The sequence below is a fragment of the Zerene cesonia genome, chromosome 17 (genome assembly GCF_012273895.1).
Source record: "Zerene cesonia ecotype Mississippi chromosome 17, Zerene_cesonia_1.1, whole genome shotgun sequence".
NCBI classification, from domain to species: Eukaryota; Metazoa; Arthropoda; class Insecta; order Lepidoptera; family Pieridae; genus Zerene; species Zerene cesonia.
Genome location: NC_052118.1, coordinates 2,809,792 through 2,833,776, shown reverse-complemented (window position 1 = coordinate 2,833,776; position 23,985 = coordinate 2,809,792). Strand labels below are relative to the sequence as shown.

Sequence of the window (23,985 nt, the reverse complement as noted above, 5' to 3'; positions counted from 1 at the left end):
TTTAACAAGTGAACTCAGTGGGCTTCATATCGAATGCTACCTGCAATACGCGCAATGTGAACTCAATCATAAAAATTTCTGCAAAATTTTATTCGATTTTTCCTTTCAACGTAAGAGTTAATATTACATTTTATTCGAAATCGCGATTCAGTATAGGGATGTGCGTAGCTCGGTTTTATGATTTACAAAACCTATAAAAAACATTTTAAGTTGACAAGTAAAGATTTTTACATTTTTTCATTTACGAGTTTTGGCATGTATTTGAAATACATATAATAGCACTAATCTTTATTAATTTTATAAACGCGAAAGTGTATTTGTTTGTTTGTCTTTTTTTCACGTCACAATGGAGCGATTGTATGTTTATGATGATTATATATTTTACTCTAATTCTTACCGTGGCGAACCATCCCATGGGAATTTCCTTGTACAACACGGGCGTACCAGTGGGCAGAATGCTAGTTATGAATAATTCTGTATTATCTCTCTTAAACATTAGTTTGATTCATCATGACAATATATAATCAATATTATCTGACACTTGTGCATAAATTATTTAATACTAGCTGTGCCCCGCGGTTTCACCCGCGTAAGTCCGTTTCCCGTAGGAATATCGGGATAAAAAGTTGCCTATATGTTATTCCAGTTGTCCAGCTATCTACGTACCAAATTTCATTGCAATCGGTTCATTAGTTTTTGCGTGAAAGAGTAACAAACATCCATACATCCATACTTACAAACTTTCACGTTTATAATATTAGTAGGATCTCGGTATGTATAATGTTCATCTGTGAATACGGTTCGCCCCGGCTTCGCCCCTGGTATATATAATAAGTAATACCACTCAAGGATCAGTTATATATCCAACGGTGAATTCTATTTTTAAATCGGTAGTTCCTGAGATTAGCGCGTTCAAACAAACTTACAAACAAGATAACTAATCTATAACAATTATTATTTTAAATTATATCTACGTATGTCATGTAATGTTATGTGATATCAAAATAATAAAGCGCACTAGCTACAATTTACACGTGCCTTAATATATATACAAATTGATAAAGTTTACCAAGAAAACTGAGTTCAGTGATAGTGAAATGCTTATTCGTTGTTTTGTCTCTAGCTCCTTATAACGATATATTGCACGACCAACAAATGTACATATAAATATGTTTACGTTTGGAATAGGAGAACTTTCTAACCAGAATATTTACATGCGACGCAATTTTCATACAACCTTTATCTCTTCATAATCAAGAAACATAAACGACGACAGAAAATCTTTTTGTTCAAGTGTAAAATGAAAAAGATCATTTGTCAGTGGAGTGTTATAAATTTGTACTTTCTTGTCATGATACTAAGATACATAGTGTAGGAACAACTGGGATGGTTCAACGCGGGAATAATCCACAAATAGTAGTCCGAGAATAGAGCGAGGCTACTGGACAGACGTCGCAATCATATCTCCAGACTCAGCGAATTTTTCACCTCATTTATAGAGTGTTGCACTTGGAGAAAGTCCTCTTAATGAATAGCAATTATATTTACTCCCTCGTGAATCTCGAGACCACCGATGAATCATGTTTTTTTTTGATAATTTAAAAATATTATTATTATTTCGGCATTTACGTACAAACAATATGTGTTGCGCATAATGTAAATAAAATAAGACAATTTAATTGTGGGAAGTCAGGTTCAATTTGCAAAATACGAAATTCATTCACAAATTTACAAAAGAAGCTATTATAATACATTTCACAGTGTGTGGCACTTAATGGCTTTGATTCGTGGTCAGGGAGTTTCTTTTGGGATTAGGGTGTGAACCATCTACAGGTCAATAAGAGCAGGTAGCTTAATTTTAAGTTTTATTCGAGGGTTGTTACAAAGTTTAATATTCCCTTCGTCACCTATATTTTACGTATTTAAAGAACTTATTCGCAACAAACATATAAGAATAAGGTAGCATCCGGTGCTCTACCAGCCCTTCAATTAAGAGAACGTAATTCATCCTGGCTAAGCAATCACGCACACGTTATTACATCCGATGCTTGCTTTTATTCGTTAAATTACACGAAAGAACATTTGAATGCGTGAGATGGGAAACGAAAATTTTGCCCAACATTTACACAAGAGTAATAAAGTTTGATTACAACCAATTTTCGCTCGAGGAGCGTGATGAGTCGTTTTAGATCATCCATTAGGTGCGAAGGCGCGTGAGGGCTGGAAGTGTCAGCAGTTTACACGTCTTATTGCTTGTCGTGTGACTATCGAGTCTTCGGCGTCGTCCGCGTCGCGACGCGCAATAAAAACATCAACCATATTGACCAAAATAACTCTTGGCACTCATTCGAGAGACCGACAGATACGCAAGCGAAGCGCCTCACAATCTAAAGATGTGTAAATACAGTTTCTTAGAAAAGCGCCGTTCCAAGAATTGGTAATTGATTCAAAATATGTTCTTATTCACTTGCCTCACAATTAAATGAGGTTTATAAAAGAGCGAAACATGTGATTATTTAAAACGTAATGCGCCTATAAGTCTGTCTATCAATAGCACTTACGTATGATGAATCATGTAGCGCTCGCATTGGAGCATTTGTACACGTATTTCACGATTTAAATTTACCGACGTGCTTCTATTATAGCTAATTTTCATCAATTTGTTATATCAAAATTAAATCAACTATAGCAGAGAGATCATAATAAAATATTCATAACCCGTCTTGGAGGTAAAAAAATATTTGGAAATTTTTATCATAGAAAATGGGTTTCATAATTTTATTTTTCTTAGTTATAATTGATTTTAATTTAATCTGGTGTATTTTATTCAAAATAACTAAATAAATTTAGGCTGCATACGTAAAACGCACTGATAAATGTTGGAAGAAATAATATAAATATTCATTAAAATAAATTCAACAATGTATCATTAATTAGAGAAAATAATAACATGAAGATTATCGATTAAATATCAAAAAGATATCAGTCTTATATTTTTGCCTAAAATTATTTATCAGAAAAAAAAATTATACCAATAAAAAAATGAGTATTTCGATGCGAGATTAAAACGATGAAATAAAAATAAAAAACACTCACGAATTAAAATTAATGAAGATTACTAGTAATTTGTTTAAAGAAATAAAAATCGATCACAAAATCTACATGTGTATTGGCAACGAAACACCAAAATTTTCCTATTTGATTATTTTTATTTCCACGTATTAACACAACACTGCACCGCGCGGAAAATCTAACGAAACATTCAGAGAATTTAAGGAATTTTGTTTGTTTGTTTTCGATAACTTGATAAATACTCACGCCTTGGGCTAAATTTGGAGTAATAACAGTCCATTACACTATAAAAATTTCACTGCATCAATATTTAATTCACTAACAAATTGTTTACAGTTTATTCACTCGCGAATTACATATAAAACGTTTGACATTTCATAAATTAACCTGACAAGTGTCATCACCGCGCGCGGAATACGTCAAATCACATAAAGCCACCAACGCGACTGAAGTGTATCGCGGTCGAACCATACCATACCGCGTCTTTCGAAAATTGCGCCATCTCAGTAAGCACTCGAGCAAAATTAACAACACAAAAACACCTTGAGCACACTTCATGCCCTACAGAGCTTTCCCAAATATCTGATGCCTAAAACTAGATAATGTTTACATCGCGAAATGCCGACACCCGAACGACCGGAAGTCGAACCCAAGCAAACACGACAACTATGTAAAATATTGCAGGATCGCGATCGCATTGTTGACATTCCCTAATAAAAATCACCGAAATCTCGAATTAATTGTATGAAAAAGCGGTAAAAAATAATTTTCACTTACCTAGTACGGTCTTAGAAGGTGAGGTGAAGGGACGAATTTTGATTAAATGTCAATTTGGGAGTAATTTAAAAGAATATACTCTTATTGGTATGCGAAGAATGGCACAAAGAATCCCGACAACGCACGCGACGAATGCGCACCTCGTTTGCGCATATGCTGACAGAACTTCACGGACGTTGCTCCCCTCGCCCCGCGAACACCCGGCATTGTAAGCGTGTGTGCGTGACTAGAGTGGTCAAACGTGAAATTTTGTGCACGTATACACGCACACAAGGAAAACTTATACCTGCGTAGCTCCCGTTCGCCGCCATCTTTGTTACGAAACAAAACGACTATCTAGGTACAGCTTATACTACAACAAACTGAATTAACAGTCTTGTTCTGCCATCTAGCGACACAAAGACAAAACGTTTTAGTTGCCGATAGATGACTCTTCTTTTATATTAATTTATGAGAAAAAAAGTTTGAAAAGGTTTTTAACCTTATTTAGTTAAAGTTTATTAAAATCACTTGTGTGGATCACACAGAGTGATGATATTAATAATAATTTTATGATGATTAATTAAAGTATTCCTAGGCCGAGGATTTTTATGGAAACCATTTTAGTATACTTTGAAATTGTAATAATTATAATCCTTCAATAAATTATAAATAAATTGTCTAAATATAACAACATAAGTTATCGGATTAAACTAATGGGATAGATATAGAATATTTATAACAAAACTTAATCGAAGGAAAGGGATAAATAAAACTCACCATGTCACATTTTTACCGAACAGTTTCTTTTAATATTATAATACTTTATACCGATCACTATTTTAAGCTTAACATTATGTGAAATACATAAAATTATGAAACATTATTCGAAATACTTCTTTTCACGTAAATTTTCAAAATACATGAAATACATAAATATAAATTTAGTCTTGCCAAATTTGAATATATATATTGAACGTAGTTCTAAATCATTGTTATTTTTAAAATAGCAAATATCATTTTCAATTTAAATAAAACTTATACAATTTAAATAAAATTATATTCTTACTAGAACATGATTAGATAATGGAAATCATATTGAATATATATTGAGCGTGAACTGATACATAAATAATTATCAAATAATAACACTTTTAAAAAAATTATTCAACTAAGCCATTAACTAATGAGTACAAAATTTGTGCGAAATAAATATATCAAAGGTATATCGAACTAGCGATTTATATTACTTACACGTACTATTTACTCAATAATAATTGATATTTTAAGGTATTGTAACAAGAATAATACTTTGTACTGTATTCTTGGCATTTTTATTAGCTTTAAATAATGACAGAGAGCCGGAAGGCTTATATTACAATATACCTATTTACTGAGATTTTATTTAAATTATAAAACTCAAGTGACTAGCCGATAGGTACGTACGTAAAAATAATTTCAGATGTAATTAATTTAATACAACGCGTTGCTAATACATAACGGCAAAGTTGTTATAAATATAAATTATGTCAGCGAACGAAATATTTATTTACATTGGTAAGTAGTAATTATTAATGTTTTTCATCTTACATTTTTTTTTTTCATTTGTAAGAAAAAAATATCATTAATTATTACCATATATATATTTTAATACCTTCTAATAATTAATTCGAGAATAATATGAGCGAATTTATAATTCTCTTTTAAGCTGTATATAAATCAAGTGCAGTACTCAAAGGCAGTACATGAGTACAGTAACAACCAACACGTGCAAATATAACAATAATAACACATGACAACTACGAGTATTTGGTACATATAAAATAACTTCGTTTTGTGAGAAAATATGCCTGTATAATAATAGTACCCAAATTAACCTTTTATAAACATTGCATGAATATTATAGGTCCAAAGTTATTTGACACGTACCGTAAAGCAGTAATATCTTATTATAGTTATAGGAAATTAGTTTGTTTTCTGCCGATCAGGGCACACGACTTTGACTTCATGTAGAGGTAAATCTCGCACGACGATAGCGTGGAAAGCCATGTTCGTTGTTGCCAATATGTATTCACAAACTGAGAACCATGTAAAAGCTGAAAATCAATATGATAATTATTATATACCTACTAGCTGCGCCCCGCGGTTTCACCTGCGTAAGTCCGTATCCCGTAGGAATACCGAATTAAAAAAGTTGCCTATATGTTATTCCAGTTGTCCAGCTGTTTGCGTATTAAATTTCTTTGCAATCGGTTCAGTAGTTTTTGCGTGAAAGAGCAACAGACACACACACATCCTTACAAACTTTCGCATTTATAATATTAGTAGGATACACTAACACTTCCAACAGATTTGGAAGCGTTCGAAACAATGTTATGATCGAAATAATCGTTATAAATAATAAGCGCTCGCAACACTCGTTGCAACTACATATGCGTTTTCTTGCGATATAATACGGAACATACGAATGCTAAGAGGTCTGCTCATTACTCCGATACTAGATAAATTCTAAGAGCTATCGAGTGGTGAGTGTAAAAGATGAGCAATTAACATTAAATTATACTTGGGACGTGTACAAGTTACCGTTAAAAGTGAATTTTAGTCTAATTGTTTTCTACTCACTATAAAATATTAGAGTTTATTAATATTCAGATAATGTCAATCTTAAAGATAGGATTAAGTATTTGTATGCTATAATACTAGGAATAAAAAATTATTTAATATTCAGACAAAGAAACAACTTAATCCCTTGTTAAAACTTGATGTGACTAGAGTTCCTATAGTTTTAACATTAGGTAGTTAATTTTATTAAAATTTCGCAAACGTTTTCGCGTGGTTAAGTAACAAACATCACAACATTTTTAAGTAGACGAACATTTATTACTCTTGCCTTAATTCTACATTAATTCCTGGGAATTAACTTTTTGTTAGTTAGCTACAAATTATCCGTAAATAATCTGTCCTTACAGTTTATCTTTAAAATTAATATCAAAAAGTAAAATTTCCTCACCAAGAGGTCGGCAAAGCAGACGGTGTCTTAGGAAGAAAATAATGAGCCCAATGGTAGCAGCAATGGCTATGAAGAACAGATTCCAAACCAGTCGGTTTGTTCGCACCGGTTCAATCACATCACTAGCGATGCATCCAACGCGAGCTCTACATAACATGTGTAGTAGGGAAGCCACCATGAACACTATGAATATCTTCTCATGGACAACTGAAATATAAATGGCACCATAAAACTTCAATGGTAAATAGTAAACATACTTCTAAAATATACGAAATAACCATTAATTAATAGTAAATACATATACTATAACAATCGTAAATGAATACCATATAGTAATAGAATAATATTACTGTTTCATTCATAAGACTAACTTAAAAGGACAGGAAAATCGTTACTTTAAATATTACAAAATGGAATGCGCTTTTAAAAAGTAGGTCATCGTAAAAACTTTAGCTCGGTTTTGTATAGCTTGTATTCAGGTGAAAGAATGAAAATGTTACTTTCATTATGGATAATGGACGGTCCAAAATCGATCTTGGCGCTGGTCCAATAACTTAGTTGCAAAAAAGAATGTGCGCCTATTTATTTTTTGAAACGCTAAGCTGTTACTTTTCATAGAGAAATAAAATTTGATAATAAGAAATAAAAATTATAAAGAAATAAAATTTAAATCAAACAAATCAAACGGAAATTAAAAAGTTAATATTTCACTGTATACATCAACTATGCTTGTAATTATTTTGTAGCCTTTTAAAATTATGAATAGGGTGAAACCATTAACAAAAAGAAGAAAAAGAAGAAGTAATTATGAATAGATATTATACAAAAAAAATAACTTACAATAATTTTCCCTATTCGAAACATAGGTAACACCAGTGAGGGCGAACAGTTCAATTAAATTCAACCAATAGCAAGCGTCCCCCAATTTGGAAGCCTTAGTCCGTGTCTAAAACATAAAAACATCGTAACTTTTAGTATATCCACATTTGAATCACTTTATGATTTAGAATATACTTATATTATAGAACTCGATATAGATTATAGAAACCGAAACTGTCTCTAGTGTACACTGTATCACAAATCCGAGTTTTTTTTTCTGGAGGGAAAATCTAAGCATCTTATGAACTAATGAAACATGTATATGTACCTATGCTTTGTTTTAAACAAATAAATGTATTGATATAATAAATATTATTAAATATTCACCTCTTCATCTCTTATAAACATAGTGCGTTCTTTATGATAGTTATAATATAGAGATCCTATCAGTAGTCTTGGTCCTAAGTGGTAGGCAATACATATCCTCCATATATACCTTTGTGGGCTTATCCCAGTAATTGCACTTATTGATGGCACTACATTATACACCTAAAAAAAGAATACATCGTTTATAATTACATTTTCAACTGACTTCAAAAAAGGAGGAGTTTTCAATTCGACTGGATGTTTTCGGATTTACTACCTCGTAACTTTCGGCTAGGTGGACCAATTTTGATGATTTTTTTTATTTGAAAGCTGGTGCCTTCGATGTGGTCGCATTTTGGTCTGGTTCTGACAATTTGAAGGGAATTCAGCTTTTTTACACAATTTCGTATAATGGTAACACAGAGACATGATATATTTTTTTTATTACTAAAGATAATGCAATGGACTTAAATTTATACATCTAACTATTACATACCCTACAGTGTGTTTCATGTACGTCATCTGACTGGAATAAGGATGCTGTCACGTAACAAAATATTAAAGCGCCTAATGGAAGCCATAGGGCAGTCAAACATATTTTCCTTAACGCACATGTCCACAAAACTCCCTAAAATCATAATAAAAATAATAATGCCATGGACTTATTACAGCGCAAAATAGGCCTTAATAAAAAATTGCAATAGCGCCAAAATTTATCACCTTATGTTCTACAACAATTAATGCACTGTTCACATCTTCTGGTCTATTTATGAGATAATTTTGCAACAACTGTGAATTTTGTGCCGATTCTTCCTGTGCGTCATTTAACATTTTCTCACTATCATTCAATATTTGTTTATTTAAATCATACTTAAAAATTATATTCGATACATTATTAATAATTTGTATTGATCTGCTTCGAAACCATTTTAGTTTCACACGTTCTGATTATAACCATAAAAACTATTAGGAAACATTTTAAACAAAGACATAACTTTAACTTTTTTGATGATAACGATTAGCGCCTTAAACTGATCACTTTGGCCTAACAAAATCACGAATTGTAAAATGAAAGACTATGAACTAAGGCGTGGATATAGTTAGGTTGTTTGGACTTGCGCATTTCATGCCAGAAGGAGAATAATTGCACCCTTTGTTTGCTACGAAATACTTAACATGGGCAATTTATTAGACAATTATTTTTTCTGTTTATGAAGTTATGGTGAAATTAATATATATAATTTGTGATATTGTAAAGTTAAACGTTAAACAAACTAATATAGCTTCTAAATAGTGTGTCCAGAATAAGTCAACGATTTTAGTTTTGCGATATTCAAAGATTACAGGAAAAATGTAACTGGATATTTAAGAATAATAAATTAATATAAATTCAGATACTAAAAAAATCAATATTTTTAAACGTATATTTAAAATGTCACAATGTCAGCAATGCATGACAGTCATGGGATTGAAGCAGTCATTGTCAAATTTCCGTTTTTCTTTGTGGAATGACTGTCAAAATTATTGTCAACAGTGGGCTTAAATTGCGATAAGAATGTATGAATTTTGAAAAACTCGTATTGTTACGATTTAAACACGGGATTCGTGACTAAAATATTATGTTATTATAACTTTATCATGATCCTAAATAACGACGAAATGCATTTGATGAAAAATATCCGGCTTATAGTGTTTCTTACGCTACTTTCTTGCGCAAGAAAATCGGTGGCTTCGAGCCACTGGATGGTGACAGAAAGCGGCTTAATTCAACCAAGGGTAAAATATATATACTGTTTATAAAATAGGTAATTACTGCTAACATTTATATTTCTTTATAAATCTTGCAGCTTGACTCTCCTTTTGAGATGGCCCGGTCTTACGATTTACTTTCGTTTTTGAAGCAAGAATCTCGATGGGATGAAATAATTAATTTATATCATGAACTGGCAAAAAAGCAAGAATTTCTAGATGATCTTTGGACAGATATTGAGAGAGATACAGATCTAGGTATTGATGTAGGAAAGGATGAAAATTGTATGAGAGCAGGACCTCTTAATATGATTGACTGGTCTCATGCACCACTAGAAGATGGTACCATTAAGAATATCCCAGAAGAAGAGTTTCAGCTGCCCAGTCATTATGGACCAAATACAGATGTACCTGATTGTAAAAAGATATCTTCTCTCACTTTTAGCATGTTTGCCTTTGAACACTTGAAGGTAAGTTTTTAAATTAAAAATATGTATTACACATAATGATTGCTTTTGATTAATAAATAATGTATACTTGCAGAGCATGATAAAAAGAAACAACATTTCAATCACTCCAGAGTATCCATCTTTAGATCTCATATCTCCTGCAAGTACTGTGGATCAATTTGGTCACTGGCTGGCTGGTGCACTCCGCAGGAACAGTTCTTCATGGCTACATTATAATTTAGCTGCATTGTTTTGGAGAATAAAAGGAAATGGTCCTAAAGCTCTAGAGTGTTGTCGACGTGCAGTGTTATATGCACCTCGGTAAGTAAGTCTACTTATAAAATTATTGAACCGTCTCTGAAACTTGACAAGAACAATGTTTTAAATAAATTTTTTTATTAAAAGTGGATCAAAATCAACTCCAAAAGTAGTTGGCTACATACAAACATTCAGGTGAAGCTAATAAATAATAATTTGATATAACAAACTATTACACAATCCTAAGCATAGTATGGCTCATACACGCTTATATGTGATTAATTATATAATTATTAATCTTTCTAGAGAGTACAAAGACATAGCTATGCTGAACCTAGGCTCAATATTATACAGAGCTAAGAAGTATGAAGATGCTATCACTATACTAAATGGGGCTCTAGATCATGACTCTATCAACCCCATTGCTCATTTCATCCTTGGCAACATTTATACGTATTTGGGAGAATTTAATATTTCACTAGCGCATTATAAGGTTGCATTGAGTATAAATCCTAAAATGGACATCGCTAAGAAACATAAATATGCAGCATTGTGTCACGTGCATTTAGGTGGAAGAATACGGAATCTCAAATTGTAAGCATTTCATGATTCATTACCCTTTTTATGGGAAATTCAGATCAGTGAATTTACATTACTAAATGATACTTGATTTTTTATTTTCCATCAGTGATGTCATATTTGTCCAGTCTTTTTGCATTTATTTGTTTATTCTATTATATCATAGAATAATTTAAATAATTGCATAGTTAATTTAAAGCATGTAACTATGACTTTCAGAACTGATCTCTTAGGCGTCATCACTGAAAACCAGCATTGCAGAAACTCTCTTTGTTGCATATTATGCTCATCCTTTTGTTTTTGCTTTTTGCAATAATTAAAATAAAACTGGCATGACACCAATAAAAGTATGTCTATATTTGTCTATGATTTCCTCTATATGTTTTCAGAAAAATAGACAAATTGCGTGAGGAGTTGAGCAATTATAGTTCCAAAGAATCTCAATGGATCAAAATTCAAAGTGAATTTTTGAAAACTATGAAACCTGTTGATGGATATGGTAAGACTTGACCAGTTCTTGCTTATTGAATTCAACATCTGTTCCTATACATAAATTAATGTTCAGCTTCTGTAACAATTGAAATTTTGAAGAAAAGAAAATGAAGTTCTTTAGCATAACTCACAAAAATTGTATTCCTTTGAACAGATTATAAAAATGTGGAGAAAAATTGTGCCAAAATGACAGAATTAACGGGATTGAAAATTAGTCAATTAAAAGTAACAGGCGACAGATATTCATTGATAAAGTACTTCTTTGATGGGCCCATATATAATGATCGCTTAATGGAAGTCAGTGGAACTGCTAATTTGGACGCTATTTATACACTTCAGAGAATTGTTAGTCATATACAGAGACATGCAAATATGGCGCCCGAGATATTCGTGCATTTGAATAAGGTCACCATCAGTGATGGAAAGGTTGCAACGGAAGAGGTTTTAGTACCTGCAACTGTGGAAGAGTCCCTTGGTAGGATATAACAAATACGTTAATAAATTATACTTAATGTAATATAATAATAAAAGCAAATAATGGAAATTATAATATATAATATTACATTATGATATTATAGCCTAAATTTAAATATTGATATTGAATTTCATTTCCACACCATAAAAACTTTAATATAATTATGTAATATCATATATTTCAATTTCCAGACAATGCACAGCAAAGCCCTTCCCAACCTGAGAAGGAAGTTAAGTCTGAAGTAAAACAAGCAGAGCCTGAGAAGAAACCGTCCAGTTCAACAGATGATCAGCTAACTGAATATGAAACTGGTATATTTTTGTGAGTATCTTTTTTTAAAAAACAATATTTATTTTACTAGCATTAATCTGTGCTATTAGGGAACAACTTCAATAGAGTACTATCTCTATCTCTCTAACTAAGAAAATCTCTCTAACTATCGCGAATTAATTAAGAATGTGTACTGTAATCCAACCCTATCATGTTTATATGGAGGAGAAACCCTCTGAAGAGTGTTCTTGGTAAAGATTCAATAATCGAAAATTCAGGGTTTTTAAAGTAAAATTACTGCATAATACAAAATTATATAAAAAACAATTAAGCTAAACATTAATAGTTCTTTAGATTATAAATGTATAAAAAATAAAAGAAATGTGATAATTCACAGACATTTCACAATTTAAATCTGTTTAGTTTCTCATTTTCTTATCTTTTTGTTTTGCCTAAAGGTACTTGGGAACATTGTCCACTCACAGTGACGTCAAGTACCAGATGTATATAGTTAAAAAGCTTTCTTTGTGATTATCTCCTATTATCTTATTTCTATCTTTAATTATTCTCACCCAATAATTGTAGATACCCACCTACATTGCAAATAAATAGGAATGAAGAGGACTTCGACACGGAAGCAGACTGGCCATCAAACGAAGTGTGTACACTTACAGCACCAAACTTCCCAGATAAGGTTGAAGCCGTGTATCCTGTGTTCTTACCTTTTGAAAATAAAGGGATAAGGTAATGTTTGTAGATGGTAGTTTTGTATGTTTTAACTTGGAAGTTTTTAATCATAGTAGTATAGAATTTTAAGAACCTTTTCTAGATCTATACAAGATAAAAATCATGACTATAATTTTTTCTGTGATATCTTAAGCTTTGTATTAAATTGTATTGCTTATATTGGTATATAGTATAGTTTCCACTTTCGATGCTTTCATTTTATATCAAATATATTTTTTTTGTATGTAAAATTATAATAAATTTGATCATGGGTTCAGTCTTTAGTTTTGGGAGAGGATTATGTGACTAAATGTGCATAAAATAACCATTATAAACCAGAACACACATATTTATTGAAAATTTATTATTTTTTGTCTATTTTTTTCCTTTACGTTGTTAAACGATAGTTTACATTGATATAGGCGCCCCTTACAGAGTGAAAGCACTGCTCACAGATAAGATTGGTGTTCCGTTGAATGTGGAACATGAGTTGCCATGGCACCCTCCCACGTGCGTTCATGATAAGGAGAGGAAGACTTATAAGTGAGTATTGAGATAAAATACTTGTCTATTTTTATGTAATATATGAAATTATCTTGTCGCGGTATTTGTTACCAAAGTCTTCGGAAATAGCTGGACCGATTTTAATGAAATTTTGTGTACATGGTCGGGTAGATCTCAGGATAGCCGATATTTATTTTCAAGCCACTTAAAAAAAGGAGGTTTTCAATTCGATTGTATCTTTGTTTTGGGTTTGTTGCCTTCGAGCTTTCGGGTCGATGAACCGATTTTGATAATTCTTTCTTTCTCTTTTTTTATTTGAATGCTAGTGTGATCCGTATAGTCCTATTTAAATTTGGTCAAGTGCTGCAAATTTAAAGGCGTTTAAGATTTTCTCCAAAATAATTGTTCATAAATCTTCTAAATGATTAGAGTAAGGCAGGACAATGTTTCCCGGGTCAGCTATTTAGTCATATAAAGTGCTTGGGCATATATATTTGATGTTCTATTTTTTAGGATAATTTTATTTGACGATGATTTATGAAAAGGAATATACCTTTTTCTTTAATCTGAACTTTAGACTGTAAATGTTATAGATGATTTCTCTTTGATTCACTCTAGTGTTAAATGACAAGCCAAATTTTATTAGATCCTATGTGATGATTATGCATTTCAATTACAGACAACAATTGGCCACAGAAGTGATTGATACGAACTATCTAAGGGTCAAATTGCTTGAATATGTCAGCGACGGAGACATAGAAAAGACCAGTCATATGCAGGATGCTGAAATTGGACATCGCATTTATGTTGCTATGAGAAAGGTTTGTTAATATTTTTTATTGTAATTAAACAAAATGAAAAAAGGAAAAAAGAAGATATTTGCTGCTTTTGCATCAATTAGAATCTTTGTTTATAATCTTTATATATTATTGTGTAAAATATTAAATTATCTTTTTGGTGGTAGCGAGTTTCTTTATAATGCCAGGTAATGTATGATATAGATATTGCAACTATTATATTAACGGATTAATAGACACTTAGTGAAGCTGCAGCTTTCTAAAAGTGAGATAATTTTTGAAATTGGTTCAGTGTTTTTTTATGAAAACGTTATAAACATAAAAACGTACAAAAGTTTCCTCCTTATAATATAAGTGTATATTTCTTTTAAATTTACACTTTCTCTTATTATTTTTAACATTTATTTCAGCATATAGCTCATTAAAAAAGTCCTGGAGTTATTTTCGCAGTTCCCGTCTCTATGGGAATTTGAAATAAAAACTAACCTATATCCTTTCTCGGATCTCATACTATCTGTGTACATTTCTCTAAATCGATTCATTGGTTGAGACGTGTATAGACGTTATTTCCATATCAATACTTTCCTTTTCCCTTACCCATTAAAACGTGTACGCGGGTATTAGCTCTGCGAATATTCATGGGTGGTACTCATCGCTTATCATCAGGCGAACCACCAGCTCAGTTAACCCGCTATGACATAAAAGATCATTTATAATTATGTAGTATGAATTTCTGTGTCGAATGGCTTTCAATATGAAAGTAAATCCGTGTAGGACACACACTTAATATAAATTTATTAACAAAATTACGCATATTTTATTCATTTATCCCCAGAGATTAGCTCCCAAATGGATACCACAAGTGTTAGCCTCGCTCTATTGGCGAGTACGTGGAAACAAGGTGAACGCATTGCATTGCCTACATGCAGCGTTGAAATCCGTGCACCCGAAGTATAAGGAAGTGGTGTTGATTTCACTTGGATCAGTTTATATCGAGATGGGATACTTTGAGGAGTCCGTGCTGGCCACGGAAGAGGCATTCCGGTTGAATTTGTATGAGGTTTGTACTTTATGTGGGTAGTTTTAATTTATTTTGATTATATTGATTTGAAATGCTTAAATATTCGCTCACATGTGATTATCATGTGTGTTATTTATTTACTCCCGTTGTTTTATTATTTTATAGTGTTTTAGAATTTTTGTGCTATTTTCGATTTCAAAGGGCATACAATCAATTCTAAATTATTAATGTGGATCAGTTTTTATAACACTACTTCTGAGTTTTGAGAATATTGTTCTATACTGTTTAAAGATTATCTTCTTAATCCAATAGTCTTATTGGTAAAATCATTCCTTTATTAATTTAATAAATCCAGTTTCAAAATATTGTCCATAACATCCACCCATACTGACAGGTTTTGTCTGGCATTTAATCACATTTGTAATTTCTATTCAAAAATCGGTATATTCTTATTGCAGCCCGCAACAAATTTCCTCCTAGCTGAATTAAACATGATCAAAAAGCATCGGCTAACCCATATGTTTCATCTAAAGCAAGTGATTCGAGTAGAACCGGGTTTTATGAAAGGCTTGGCTAGGAACCTTCTCAATGCCTGGGCTTGCATTCTTAAGCAGGTCAATAAGATACACGAGATCGGTGAGTCATATTTATGAGATCTTTTTAATAGAATATTAGAGAGTAATATATACTCGCTGTGCCTTCTGACTTGTTCGACAATTATGACCTTATATTTCTAAAGGTGGGGTCATTCCCCACCTTTAGAACTAACGACTAATAAGGTGTTTTTTTCTCAGTTTTTATCTTCCTACAATATTTTGAATCGATCTTTGGACACACTTTCTAAGAGAATTATTTAATCACAAACAAAGTAAATAATAATAATAAACAAACAAACACACTTTACATGTATAATATGAGTAAGGATAATAACAATTTTATTCATAGCTAGTCTAGCTTCGAAGTTCAAATGATAATTTAAAATTTGCAAATAGATTTCAGCGAGGGAGATATTTGTACACAAGTGGAGCCAGGAATCAACATGGTGTGTGAGAAAGGGGGTGAAAACTGTCATATGACAAATATACAGTGTTTTAGTAGTCATGAAAGAGGTGAGATATTTGTTTATTTAGAACTATCTGAAGTCTGCAAAAAGATTGTCACAGTCTAAAATTTATTATGATTTTGAAAATTTACTTTTCAGTGTCAAATCTATCTAATATATAAAATTCTCGTGTCACAGTTTTCGTTGCCAAACTCCTCCGAAACGGCTGGACCGATTCTTATGAAATTTTGTGTGCATATTGGGTATGTGTGAGAATCGGCCAACATCTATTTTTCATACCCCTAAAGGATAAGAGTAAGGCAGAACAGCGTTTGCCGGGTGCAGCTAGTTATATATATAAAGCTATTAAGCTTAATAATTTCTTTGTTTGTTTGCATATGCTACCCTTGGGAAGTACTGGATGAATTGGATTTTTTTTAATTTTTTCTTTACAATGGACTCCAGTTTTTCTTCTTCAACATAAGTCATCTGTCTTATAAATAATTACAAATGAAATAAAAAATAGTTTGCCTTGAGAAATTGAGATCACAGTATGAAAATTCTACATATTTTCCTAATTACAGCGGAAACCAGCATGATCATGAAGCTTCTAGAACAAAGTGACAGAGCCTTTGTACCAAAGGATTTAATGAACGAAAGGTTCTTCGAGTATGTGATCCAAAACACACCTACGGATAGAAACGACAGGCTCTCACACCAAGCCAATTACGACCATATGATGAAAGCCGTAGAGACCGTTTTGCTGGGATGCGGACCCTTGGGATGTAAAAGTGAGCATTATACAAAATAAATAAAACTTCAAAATTGATGTTATATTTTATTGTAATTAACATGATTGAAATAGTATTTTGTCAAAGTTTGTTAATTGAAAAAAATTACTTACAGCTTAGAAATAAACAAGAAATAAGTTGCTATATGATTTCAACACTACGCTACCAAACAATTAATATAACATAATATGCAGCAAATTAACTAAATTATTTCACACATTAACAACTCTAAACCACATTAGGATTGATATATTGGGGATTTGATTTCACATACACAACATCAACAAATTATAATATACTTACAATAACAAACAATAAAAAGGTACATAAGCAAATCTCCTGAAGACAAATAGCGTCTTAACAATACCATTCTTACTACTAATTTGGTGAACATTAAATAAAAACAGATTAAAAATGTACACTAAAAACACTAGCATAGAATACTTTTTGCAAAATTAAAATATTTTTCCTCATGCTCAGGTCTACAGCCAGCAGATTTATCGCTGACTGAGGAAGAGTGTGCCCACCATTACATACAGCTTGGCTACTGGTTACATATTGTCAGTTTTAAACAACTACTCACTGATACTAATTTAAGGTAAGTACTTATTTTAAGTAAAAAAGAGTAACTTTTAAAGTTGTCACTTTTTGACCAGAATTGAAGAATAGACATAACATAAATTTAACATCATTATATCAGTTGAGAATAATATATTTTTTGTAACGAAATTTATTTAATTATCTGTTACGGTATATTCTTGTGGTTAAACATTCTTTATTTGAGACAAATATCAGAATATTAAACTCGTTCACTCGTAAGAACTCGAACAAGTTCATCATATGAATAAAATTATAAATTTTCAAAACACCAAAATTTATATAATCATATAGAGAAATGATATCGCTATGCTACGTCTATGTCTTATCTACAAACTGTTGCAACCACCGAAAATAGATTTTTTAGAATATTATACTAGCTTTCCCCCGCGGCTTTTTCCGCATATACAAAGGATATTCCCTAGGTTATAATATGTTTCACCACGGTAAGAAGTAGTACCAGTAATCTCTATCTATTAACTCCACTCACTAAATTCATATCATAAAATCACTCGTCTGAGACTTGAAACAAAGACAAACAGAAGCAAGTACACTACACATTCATAATATTAATAGAGATCTTACGACACTTGACAATAAAGTTCATTTTTCGATCTTATAGGCTACCATCAGACATAGTTGCAATAACGCCGTCCAATAAGAAAATACCGGAATGCAAACTCAGCTCAGATCCCATAGATGACTTCTACTTGGAGAGGCTCAGTAGAATCGATACCGAGGGCTGGGAGCCAATAATGACCCTCACTCACCAATTCGCTGAGTTGTTCAATTATTTCGACTACGTCACCCTTGGAGCTAAGATCGCGAAGTATGTGGAAACTGTAAGTGAACATTAAACATTATCATATTTCCTAAAAAGACAGACTTATATCGCGGCTATCACCCATACCTTAACTAATGTGACTGTGTCTCTCTGAAGTGCCTAACACGAAATGCTTTATAAACAAGATATTTTGTTCGAACCCCGTATCGTGATCAATTTTTTTTCTATTCTTTCAAAATTTCTGCCCAGAACTATATTACGATACGCACGTCATCGTTCCTACGGCCGATGCGGCGGTAGCTACGCCTCCGCTTGTATGAAATCTCTTATATATAAAAAAATCAATTGCTGTTCGTTACTCTCGCTAAAATTCGAGAGTGGCTTGGCCGATTTTGATAATTTTGGTTTTGATGCATTCATAATAGTCCAGGGAAGGTTTAAAAGGTAAGATCACTACGGAGGCGGGTGAAATCACGGGCGGGGCTATTTACTTGTTTATTTATTCTTTATTGCACACTTACAAAAATATAAAACAGAGATAAAATTAAAAACAGAACCTTAACTAAAACTTGTACACAAATGGCGGCCTTATAGCTAAAAAGTCATCTCTACCGGGCAACCTTTGGGTAAAGGACGTAATATATTACAACGAAAGGCACGTAAACAGGGCTAGTAACTAGGGGGTTAGTAAGTGGGGTCGCGGACGAATTTTAACCAACTCCCGTGGCCCCTTCACTTAAGTGGCTCGACGGAACACAGTGGGGTTTTGGTCGGTAGGAATCCGACATAACCCACGGCTTTATCTCCGGAGGCCGTGGGTATCTATGCAAGATTTCCCCACTTAAAATAAAAAAAGGGCGCTAGTAAGTAATAATCACGTGGTGTCGGCAGCGTCCGACGTCGTGGGTGGGCGCGCTGACGGCGAGCTGGTGGTGCGGCGCGGGCGGGCACGGCGCGTGCGCGGTGCGCTGCGCGGCGCAGGCGCACGCGCTCGCGCCGCCGCACCTCGCGCCGCACCCGCTGCGCGCGCTCATCGCGCTGCTGCACATGTGAGCCATACATTCGTCTAAATCCATACTAATATTATTAAGCTGAAGAGTTTGTTTGTTTGTTTGCACTCGTTTTAGTTCTGATTACGTAAACAACTCTTGAAAATAGTTTCCATCTTTTACAACTTCTTAATACTGTTACTACTTTTTAATACTGTTAAGTACAAGCTAAGTACAGCTTATTTTTCCAAAAAAACAAATTTGTCAATACATATTTATACTAATTATACTAATATTATAAAGCTGAAACTCAAGAGCTTGTTTTTTTTAACGCACTAGTCTCAGAACTACTGGTCCAATTTGAAAAGTTCTTTCAGTGTTAGATAGCCCATTCATTGACGAAGGCTATAGGCTATATATGTACCACGGGTGAAGCCGGGGCGTACCGCTAGTCTTAATATGTAAAATTCCCGTGTAACACTTTTAGTTAACTCAAAGGTGACTGAATGACAGTGGGAGTTTCAAGGTATAGATTTGCTTAGCAAGAAAATTGGCATTTGCCCACCGGCAGTTGGCCTATGTGGTGGGTTATGGCCAGAACCCTAGGAGATTTGTGTGTCCCCGCAGTGGGAACAAATGGTGATGATGACGACGACGATGCTGATGATGATGATGATGATAAAGTCTGAAAAATAAATGCTATAGTAAACATATTAATATCTTTCACTTGGTTTTGTTGTTTTTTTTTTTTTAATTGAACAATTGAATTAATACTTGGAATAAATATTGCAATGTTTATACATATATATGTATGTATAAACATTGCATTACCTTGTATATACAAGTTATTAGGCAAAATTAACCACACCACAAACTTGATATGAAACTCCCAATTGTAATGCTATTTTAACGAACTGTTTAATCTCCCCTATGAGTGGATTAATCTTTCAATTAATTAGATAATTTCCAATTCAAGGCATTCCAAACAACGAGATGCGAAGGACGTTGCGTATCTCTCGTTCTACACGTTACCAAAGAGCAAAATCGAATCGTTCCTTGTTGCTGTCTCTCACACGTATCTCGTAAGTTACCTGTATTAAATTACTAACGTATCTAAGAAGATTTTGTTTTTTTTATAGCATACAAGTGCTTTATAAATCAGATATTTTAAAAGAAGAGAAAGAAAAAAAAAAATTGATTGAGGCGGGATTTAAAACCGCGTCATTCTCCGAACAATGCTTGTTATGTATGTGTTTGCGTATACTTAAAAAAAAAACAAATTTATACATTTTACAGGAGGAGTATGATCAAGCTGTCTGGATGTACAGATATTCTCTAGCTTTCGATGAAGAATTTAAACCGGCCAAAGCTTGTTTGCACGCTACCATGTGTCTCATGTTCTATGGCGAAGGTAGCAAAGGGAAATCTAAGAAATAATATATCTTACCGAAAAATGACGCTTCCCATATACTTCCTCTAATACTCATTGTTATATATCGTCGCAATAGGCTTAAGAAACTTGCGTAATCGAAAACTGAAGTAGTCCATAAGAAAAAGTCTTTATTACCTTTGCATTAGGGTCAAATATCCTATGAGCTGTAGTTACTCTTCGTTTTTCATACTTTTTATAATTACACTAGGGACCTTAAATAGTTGACTTCGAAAAGATTTTGTTGTTATTTTTAGCAACTTTTTATTCGATATTTTGAATATCGGTTACCACGTACCATTTTTAAATGTTGAGCATTTTTTATTGTTGTTGTTGAAATATTTTTTTACCGTTATTCCATTTTTTGCGTGTGTGAATGACATTTGCAAATGTATGTTGAATTTATTGTAACGAAGCGATTTTTAATGACTTTAACTGTTCATAATTAACAAAAAATCCACTTTCTAACAAATTTATGCGATATTGCAACGAATTAAATAATATGTTTTTTTTTTACTTTTTATAAGGTGGAAATGTGCATCACATGGATTTTTAGCTGCTTACAGAAGTACAATTTGTATGTCAGTAGTTTAAGAACAGTTATTAGAATATACAGTGGATACTCGATAATTCGAACAAATACCAATCAAAACATTATGCTCAATAATCTGATAAGATGTACGAGTAACGGTCAGTTTCTTATTGTTTCATAATTTATCAAAGGATGATATAATTTTGACTATTTGTATAATGAAATTCAAACATCCATATACACTTTGAAATACTTAGGTTTTAAACTTTGTCCGAATAATCGAAGTATCTTGTTAATCTTTACCGCCTAGTATGAACAAGGACTATCATTCCATTTGTAATTTTAAGGATAAAACGGAATGTTTTGTAATGATTAATGACGCAATTTGTAATGATTAATAAAGCATTGATATCTATGGAATAAGGAATTGAAATAAAGGCATTCATAAGAATGTGTTTTATTTTTACAAAGATAATATAATGATTTTTTTTTATTTTTTCATTAACATTAATTCATTTGATTGATGCGACTTTCCTTTTAATTTTTTTTAAATAGTGAATTTTTAAAAGTGACTACAATGTCGATAATATTAGTGCTTTGCTGCTTTGAGTAATATATTATAGTAATTTAAACGAATATATTTTCTTATCTATAAACGAGAAATCCTAAAATGTATGTTCTTATGTATAAAAGAGAAAAGTAATTTATAACTAATTTAAATACTGCAATATTTGCCATTTATTTATTCATTAAAAATTATCAACACTATCTTAGGTACCAAGAATGAATATTGTAGTCACGCATATTACAATTAGATGGCGCTATAATATACAAAAAATGAGCACACGAAATGCCAACAACATGAATACCCCCCAAGAATAATCTGAACCGATGTTTTTAGATTTATAGGCATACACGCAGTAAAGTTGTTATAGGCAAATATTATTTAAAATACGTAATAGTTTCTAGTATAAATGTTAGATGGCGTTGTTATAAACATCAAAGCGCACGAAAATTTAAATCTGCTAAAGGCATATGGTGGTATATATGGTGGTATAGGACATTGTGTTTCTTACATTTTGAAGATGGAATCAGGCAATGGTTCAGAATATAAAAGTTATTAATTTCATGATCATTTTAACTTTGTGTTCGGTATCTCTATGTGATCATTTGCTTCTATTTTTAACAATGGATTTAAATGGCAGGAGGATTAAACATTTAGTACTTAAATGTGGATAAACGCTTTTTTTTGGTTTAATTAAATTTTTATAAATCGGAAATATCACAAATTTCACACAGAATAAATTACTTTAGCTATAGTAAATTATCATAATAAAATTTGGCACTAAATGCAACTATCACTAAATTTTAAAAAACGATTCTTATAATACAAAACAAGGAACAATCGCTCGTAAGAGATTCACCAAAGATCCTAGCAAACAATACAATATATGGTACCATACATTTTCGTTAACAATTTATGTAGCGTGAATGCTTATGAATAAACCTACGCACTTGCATTGTACTTACGACCAGGTTAATATAAAAACATTTAAGGGTAATTCCGTTTAGAGCCAGGTTGTTTTCAGTCTTGCAGTGTTGATTATGAAGCACCCACAATAACTATTGGAACACGCACAAGAGTATAAATGGATTACTAGTCCTGTGCAGCGACCAATAGTTGTTTTGGGCTTCATGTCTTCGGCGACCGCCTGCAATCAGTCCTGCTGAAATAACACATCGTATTAGTTAAACAAAACGAAAAAATAAACATAACAAGAAAACGTTTAAGAAAAAAAAAAACAAAAGAATCAGAGTTTGTTGAAAAACGCTTAAAATAAAAAAGAAGAAATCAGATGAAAAACAAAATATGAAAAAGTAAGCAATACACACAGTTTATTTACAATACATTTGAATGAGTTTTATAGATACGGTTTACATTGGACCTGATTTATTATGTATCATTAAATAAAAGAATCATCTTCCATCCGCTATGGAACAGAAAACTATTATTCTTTTGTTATAATGATTTTTTTTACATTTGAGCTTTTTCATTTGTACATTTCAATTACGAAATAGTCGATTCTCTCATTTAATGATTTACATTGATAATTTAGTTTTAAAATATAGACAAAAAGAAAAAAAAAACATTTCTTGTATGTTAATGAAAGCTATCGTAAAATTAAGAATAACTTGCCAAGTGACATCATTCTTAATTATTATAATAATAAGCCACATTCTAAAGATACAGTATGAAACGAAAGCGGATCCAATTCTGATTAGTCTGAAAGTTCTTTAAAAAAAGCCATATGTTTAGACCTATTTGTTGTAGACTTTGAATACATTTCAGTTATTCTATTTTTAAGTTCATTATTACGGTTATGATGCTATACAACAAGAGCATTTCACAAGGTATTATAATTGAATATTTCTACGAGTTTCTAAAAACATCAAATAAGTAATGATACAAAAAAATAA

General features: G+C 32.1%; 3 protein-coding genes across 4 annotated transcripts in view; 1 reads left to right on the top strand and 2 right to left on the bottom strand.

Annotated features, from left to right (window-relative positions):
* Window positions 1–3,634, bottom strand: part of LOC119833618 (protein scalloped) — a 67,485-nt gene extending 63,851 nt beyond the window's left edge. The window contains exon 1 of one of the 2 annotated variants that reach the window (XM_038357709.1): window positions 3,319–3,634. The gene's annotated coding sequence lies outside the window, so the exon portion shown is untranslated. The remainder of the gene's footprint in view (window positions 1–3,318) is intronic. The other variant, XM_038357710.1, reaches the window with a different exon arrangement.
* Window positions 3,635–4,859: 1,225 nt separating this feature from the next.
* Window positions 4,860–9,161, bottom strand: LOC119833320 (post-GPI attachment to proteins factor 2-like). The gene is made up of 6 exons (XM_038357306.1): window positions 8,744–9,161; window positions 8,520–8,651; window positions 8,045–8,206; window positions 7,679–7,784; window positions 6,839–7,045; window positions 4,860–5,924 (listed from the first exon to the last, which is right to left on the bottom strand). Exons 1-6 carry the CDS (start codon window positions 8,852–8,854, stop codon window positions 5,794–5,796), a joined length of 849 nt encoding a protein of 282 aa, XP_038213234.1. The 5' UTR covers window positions 8,855–9,161; the 3' UTR covers window positions 4,860–5,793.
* A 385-nt stretch (window positions 9,162–9,546) lies between these two features.
* On the top strand, window positions 9,547–21,719 carry LOC119833531 (tetratricopeptide repeat protein 17). The gene is made up of 19 exons (XM_038357581.1): window positions 9,547–9,799; window positions 9,871–10,242; window positions 10,316–10,542; window positions 10,786–11,073; window positions 11,448–11,557; window positions 11,705–12,025; window positions 12,217–12,346; window positions 12,881–13,039; window positions 13,457–13,564; window positions 14,205–14,346; window positions 15,158–15,382; window positions 15,802–15,979; window positions 16,336–16,452; window positions 16,970–17,176; window positions 17,657–17,774; window positions 18,396–18,615; window positions 19,449–19,606; window positions 20,523–20,628; window positions 20,843–21,719. Exons 1-19 carry the CDS (start codon window positions 9,662–9,664, stop codon window positions 20,981–20,983), a joined length of 3,465 nt encoding a protein of 1,154 aa, XP_038213509.1. The 5' UTR covers window positions 9,547–9,661; the 3' UTR covers window positions 20,984–21,719.
* Window positions 21,720–23,985: the final 2,266 nt, after the last annotated feature.

Excerpts from the sequence above, each read along its gene's own strand:
- LOC119833320 (XM_038357306.1), bottom strand. The coding sequence starts at position 8,854 with ATGTTAAATGACGCACAGGAAGAATCGGCACAAAATTCACAGTTGTTG. Across the intron at positions 8,652-8,743 it reads TAATTGTTGTAGAACATAAG|GGAGTTTTGTGGACATGTGC; the intron begins GTGATAAATTTT and ends TTATGATTTTAG. Across the intron at positions 5,925-6,838 it reads TCTGCTTTGCCGACCTCTTG|CTTTTACATGGTTCTCAGTT; the intron begins GTGAGGAAATTT and ends ATTGATTTTCAG.
- LOC119833531 (XM_038357581.1), top strand. The coding sequence starts at position 9,662 with ATGATCCTAAATAACGACGAAATGCATTTGATGAAAAATATCCGGCTT. Across the intron at positions 12,347-12,880 it reads TATGAAACTGGTATATTTTT|ATACCCACCTACATTGCAAA; the intron begins GTGAGTATCTTT and ends CAATAATTGTAG. Across the intron at positions 17,775-18,395 it reads CTCACTGATACTAATTTAAG|GCTACCATCAGACATAGTTG; the intron begins GTAAGTACTTAT and ends TCGATCTTATAG.